Below are 6,710 nucleotides of genomic sequence, written 5' to 3' on the forward strand. Positions count from 1 at the left end.
GTAAACTAAATATTCATTTATTTCCCTTTATAAAAAGGAACAAGTTTCATTTGTATAAATTGGCTAATGTTAATTGTTAATTCTTAAAGAAAATTATATCTGCTGATCCTATATGTATTTAATTTTTATATTTTACAATAAATTTAACTTTTCTAAAAATATTAAAGAACTAAGAATAAATCAAATTTGCTGAATCATAATAATCATAATAATAATTCCATCCGACGATATGTCTTTTCCAATAACGCGCTGAAGTCTATCGTACAGTTTCTACCTTTATAGGTGGTCTTTATAGTTAAAAGATTATTTTTTAAAAGAAAACATTAAGAATTTCAATAGATTATTTCAAAAAAAAAAAACATAGTTTTTGAACAATTTATTTAAAAAGAAACTAGATAGTTCAAAAGTTAAAAGAAGACAACAAGAAAGTGAAGTTATCAAAATTGTAATAAATCTTTAATGGAAATTAAAACGTTGTACAATTGATTTCAAATGAATTGAGGCTCAAGACCAAAACAAATATAATTTACTTAAAATAAAGAATATACAAATAATAACAATAACGTTAACTGAAATAATTGTATCTAATTATTAGATTATATTCATGGACTGAAACTATATAATGTCATTAATTATAGACAATAGTTTTCCTATGTATATCAATTGTGTGTGTATAAAATAGCTTTTTTCGTCTATAAAATGTGTTTGTTAAGAGATAATCCACTGAATATAAATTACGTTTTAAGCGTAAATGCTGAACTTTACAAATAAACAAAAACAAAGTAGTTTTTTCTTACTCGTTTGAATGGGCATCCCATTTTCGGTCGCATACATTCCATCATTGGACTCCACGCATCGCCGGTAGAATTCATGTATCTGCAGGCCGAGCCAACCTTAAACACTGTAATTGGTATGCAACTGTCCAGGGCTTCGCCACTCGAGCATCTCCAAAAGTGAATGCTTATCTGAAAGCAGGAGTAAAAAGAAAGAGAGATTGAAAAAAAAATAAGAAAGAAGATAAGGCCCGAACGTACATTTACAATTTAAACCTCGCAACTTTCACAATTTTAATGGTACAACGAAAAGAACAAGACCCGGTAATTGCTTCATACTATTTTATTGTTATTTTTACGGTGCAGCCTTCAAAGGATAAGGTCTTCTTTCTGCTTAATGCATTTCTAAATGAGTTATAAATATCGAGAGGATGTGCTGATTTCAACGAATTTGCATGGAAACGAGGCGGTCAGAGATCTTCTGATCGTATTGAGTCAATATAGCTGCAGGAAGTCGAACCTCGTTCATTTGATACAGGAAAAATATATGTATACATCCAATATGTGAAACTAAAATATGTTTTTTTTTCTTCGATATTTTACAAAGTTATTTCAAAATTTTAACCACAGTCAAAAAATAAAAAAATTCTTGAGATTTGGTTTAAAACATTAAAAATAAGTTATAGCCTATAAATTTTTATTAAATCTCAGCAAAATTTTCGATGAAAAAAATATGTTGTACTTTTTGGTAAAGTTAGGCAATGTTAAGCTTAAATCGGATAATAAGTGAATGATATTGGTTTAGATTACAAAAACGGATCATAATTTTTTTTTAAAGAAGTGACAAGTGTTGGTGTTTCCAATTGCAAAACACATCATTTTTTGTATATAGTATAAAGATTACATAAAAGTGCCAACAAGTATTTAGGTCAGTCAGACGACAAAGGGTTGAACAAGAAAACCACGAAACTTTCAAATTTAAGTACTTATTTTTAATGAATTTACTCACGCTCAGAGTGGGAACTGGTTTATCGACTATTAGATCGTAATCGAAGCTTCGGTCTCCAATAACTTTGAAATTTGAATAATGCATCGAATGCTTGGAATGGTCGTGTCCTGTGCATGGATCTAAGAATTTTGTAAATCCAAATACCTAAAGAAGACATATTAACCTACTTCAAATATGTATTTACTATTGCTTTATTTAAATACAATTTATTAAAAATTACATAATAAAATAAATCACATATTTAGAACCAAAATTCTATTGATTGTAGTCTATTTCTATCTTAATTAAGAGCAAATAAAACAAATTTAAATTAACTTTTTTTTTAATAAAAAATTTATTTATATTAATTGTTACTTACTTTATTATTAAATACAACTGTTAATTTGAAAGTAGAATATTTGTTTATAAATAATAATGTTATAAACAATTCAATGTATTTGTTTCTCATATTTCCTCTATAATTTAAAAAAAAAAATGCACTGAGGCAAAAATTACAAATGCATATTATTTTATATATTATTTGTCCGCAAACTTTGATCTGAAAGTATGAATTTTCCGATTATATCCAACATAATGACATAATAAATATATCAGCAGTTATTATGTGAATATAATTATTGTTTACAACCATAAGAGCACTTCCACTTTTAACTAAATGATAATTTTATATGCACATCATGTAAAAAGTTTTCAAAATTTGAGTTTTATTTAAAATTTTTATTGAAACATATATTTTTATTGATTTAGCTGTATTCTGTTTAAAGATTCATCTAATACCACCTTCAATCATCGCGCACAAAATCTCACGTTTGTTGTTAAGAAGTGTGAATCTGACCTTCCAATAGGCCGTACCTAATGGAAAGAAGTGGAAAGCGTTCAAATTCAGGCTGCATTCTCGACCCCTATAAACAGCCTAACAGAAAATAAACGTAATGAATAATAAGTAGCAGTTTCATATATTTCCACTTTAACCTTTTGCAAAGGACACGCGATGTTCGGTTTCGCACATAAAATGGCCGGACTCCAAAATTCCTTCGTGGAATCCAAAAACTCGCAAATGTTTCTGCACTTAAATGAAGTTAAGGGCATGCATGTATCTAATGCCTCGCGACTGCTGCATCTCCAAAAATGCAATTGTAACTAAAATTGAATATAGAAAGGAAATTTATTTATTGTAATATAAAGCAATTATCGTTTACATACGGTGACGTCGTTAATTTGGCGATGCATCACGGCGTCATAGTCAAAGGTGGTGGAATTCCCAGTGATCGTGACATTCCTCAAATCGATGGCATTGTGTTGCCTGTTGTAATCCTTGCATGGTTCCAAGAACTTGTCGAACTTTAATGCCTTTAATCAATGTCAAATAATCCAATTACTTACTTTGCTATAATTCACAAGTAATTAAGATGTCTTAACAATTTTACATTATTTATTTAAATTATTACTTATCAAGTAGAGTGAAAAGTATATTAGAGATTTTTTTTTTCTTAGCACATTGATTATTTAATTCCTCTCAGATTAATTTTTAACAAAATGTTTATAAAAAATTATGTAAATGAAATTTTTGTTGATCAAACTTACACTTACAATTTAATTTATATAAAAGAAAATATCAATACAATTAGATAACATTCCTTTAACCCGTTTTTGCATACTGTACATAAGTGTTTATTGAATTTTCAGTAATCTAGTGATAAGTAGCTACAACTTGTTATTCTATTATATAACCATAAAAGTAGGACATCTGCTCTGCACTGACTGAAAAGGGCTTTAGGGCAACAGTAACCATTAGAGAATGTCGATATATCCGTTACAATCATCAAAGGTATTATCAGAAAAACCGAGAAGTACTTTTGATTTTCAAATTTGATATTATCAATGATTTACTTGTTGTGACTTCAAAAATTATAACAAGAGAATGGAAGGAGTTGATCTAAGTCATCAATCTATGAATACTTATTGCATTCCTATTCGTGACATGACCAACTATCAACTCAGGAAATCTGGACATGTGCCACAAAGAATTGATAACGCCTTACATTGTCACTATAGATATTATAAATGAAGCGGTTTTTAAAATAAAATCAATGTTTTTTTGGGCAAAAATAGTTAAATATTTTGTGTAAAATGTTTACCTTGTTTTTGAAATAAGCGGTGTATTTACTTTGGCCACGTGCTGCAAGCCAAAGTGCAACCAAAATGTAGCAAACTACTTTCGCCATAGTTCCTGTATGTGTGTGTATGTTTTTCTTTTCTATTTTTTTATTTACACCATCGATGCGTGTTCCACTTTATTATATTTATTGTGTCGGTATTGTATTCTATTCGCAAACCTAATCTCGAACGATGCGGTGCGGCCTTTTTGTTTAGAAGTGAAATTAATTAAATACGAGATTCTAATCAAATCATTATTTATTGCATCGAAACGGACGTGGCTACATATTTAATAGGTGTAATGATCATTCTCTCTTAATTGAGACTGCAACTACAACAATTATCTTAAAACGCTGCCCTCTGCGATCGCGCAAAACACTTCCTGTTTTTTACTGTGCAATCGGAACTTGGCTTTCCAATACGACTGACCCAATGGTACCAATGCAAACGAATCCATATTTATTGTGCAATTTGTCCCAATGTATACGTTCTGTAAAAGAAATGAAACAAGTATTGTTTAATTTATAGATGAAATAAGAAAATTATTGGAATAAAGATCATTAATTTAATTATTACGGCGTAAGTTTAACGGTAGATAAAAAGGTTGAAAATACTGTTCTACATGTTACTTTTCAGGTAACACTACTTCTCAAAAAAATAAGGATACGCAGTTACCTACAAAACAAGCAATAGTTATGTGAAATACTTATAATAGTCAAGACGAAGTCTCCATTTTCATAAATATAAATATGATCAGAAGTTTTACCAGAAGAATAAAACGTCCAAGAAATTAGAAATGAAGATCGTACAATGGAAATGAAGGTTTTCTTAGAAATTTATTGAATGCAGAAATGATGTCTTTTCATTGGAAGATTAAATATAATTCAAAGAAAATGAAAACAGTTTTTTTCAAAAAAAAAATGTTAACAATCAAAGGTTTTAGAAAGATGATTAAATGCCATTGAAAACGTTTTTAGTGATTATCCTGATTTAGGAAGTGTTGAATGCAATAACTCCGTATAGGTAATTGTTAAATGGAAGAGAAAAATGCATAAACAATCAGCTTATGATTCATATTTTACACTAAATTCATAGTGTTTTTACATTTGAAAACGAAGTAATTTCGTTGATTGCATCCCATTCATTAATCGAGGTTTGACTGTTTCTTGTTGGAATAATTCGTAACGCAGGTAGTTTTGTAAAAGTTAAGCAACACTTTTAACGGATTCGAAACAAGGTGATGAATACGACGATTGAGAACTACTGTAATTACCTTTTCCAGAGGACATTTCAATTGCGGTTTGGTATTATCGACAATCGGAGTCCAGAATTCATTTTGTAGACTAACGAATGAACAAGCTTTTCCCATCTTGAAGTTCGTCAAGGACATGCAACTATCCAAGTTTTCCCGACTGGAGCACCTCCAGAATTGAATTTGCAGCTAAATTGTATACAGTTTATTTATAATATAAAATAAGAGGTATTATTAATTATATTTACCACCATCGTACGAATTGTCTTAGTAACTCTTATTTTATAGTAAAATGTAGTCGGTGACGTAAATTTCATGTCTAATAATTGTATGGCATTCGTGGCATTATTCGTATCTTCGCACAGTTCCAGAAACTTGTAAAACCTAAAAACCTGCTCAAGCAATGACTTGTATTATAACTGTAACTATAAGATCTTTACTCACTTTATTCTTCATATTTAATGTTAGAGTCGACTTTCCATAATCTATTGATAAAAAGAACAAAAGTAGAAGAGAAATATTCATGTTCGCTTCGTAAACTATTTGTTTATAGTTATAAAATGTTTGCATGTAATAGAAACATATGTATAGTTAATCGCGTTTAGAAATCAAAATGAAGATATAATAACTAGGTTTGTGCTAGGATAATAACATATTTAAAAAAGCGCGGATCATAAAGGATATTTTTTTGTTTGCAATTATTTCTGGAATTTGTTATTATCAAAAGTGAATATCTCTTCGTCCTGTATCAGATGATGAAGAAAAGATGTGTCTGTTATTTATCAGTTCGCATGCATCATTGAATTCATATTTGACAGGCGAGATTCAATCGTTTGATGTATATTCCTTTTTGCGGATTGCACAACAAGAAGCTGCAACTGATTGTTAATTGTGATGAATCTGGTCGATGCTGCAAATATGCAGACATCTGTCTCGAAGATGAGATGCATCTGCCGCTGAATGCACGAACCTTCTGTGCTGCTCCATCATCATCTTCTCTTCTCCTTCGTTAACTTCCAAACTTACGCTTCGTTCGCTTCTTCCATCAATGTTATAAATGGTAGTACTACTTCCGAACGTCTCAAAATTCACGGATCATATAGTCGATGGTTATCGCACCGACGTTCCGCTTCACTTAACATAGCCAGAAAACGCTGAACGTATTAAATTTGTTTGCCTTTCCTCTTCGATTACCAGCGATGCGTTAAAATTACAAGAAACACTTTGAAAACCATCAATCAAATTAACTATAAACTGTTGTTTTCGAAGTTATTATGAGGAATAAATCTGCTTTGATCAGTACTAAATATTTCAGTTTGAAATTCTAAAAAAATATACAATTGCGACTATTATACTAGCTATCATAATGATACTGAATGGTTTGTCAATTAGTCCGGTTTCAGACAGTCCGGAGAAACCGATTACCCGGACTATCCGAGGTGTATAAATATCGCAGCAAATAACTATTTATCTTATTTAACTCTAGTAATCTATCAAATATCAACAAATTCTTTGAAAG

The 6,710-nt window shown here is 30.1% G+C and overlaps 1 protein-coding gene across 1 annotated transcript; it reads right to left on the bottom strand.

Annotated features, from left to right (window-relative positions):
• Window positions 1–2,535: 2,535 nt before the first annotated feature.
• Window positions 2,536–4,007, bottom strand: LOC108563041. The gene is made up of 4 exons (XM_017921585.1): window positions 3,921–4,007; window positions 2,986–3,132; window positions 2,755–2,922; window positions 2,536–2,695 (listed from the first exon to the last, which is right to left on the bottom strand). Exons 1-4 carry the CDS (start codon window positions 4,005–4,007, stop codon window positions 2,549–2,551), a joined length of 549 nt encoding a protein of 182 aa, XP_017777074.1. The 3' UTR covers window positions 2,536–2,548.
• Between the last annotated feature and the right edge of the window lie 2,703 nt (window positions 4,008–6,710).

Source organism: Nicrophorus vespilloides, unplaced genomic scaffold (genome assembly GCF_001412225.1).
Source record: "Nicrophorus vespilloides isolate i.1.1-1 unplaced genomic scaffold, Nicve_v1.0, whole genome shotgun sequence".
NCBI lineage: Eukaryota > Metazoa > Arthropoda > Insecta > Coleoptera > Silphidae > Nicrophorus > Nicrophorus vespilloides.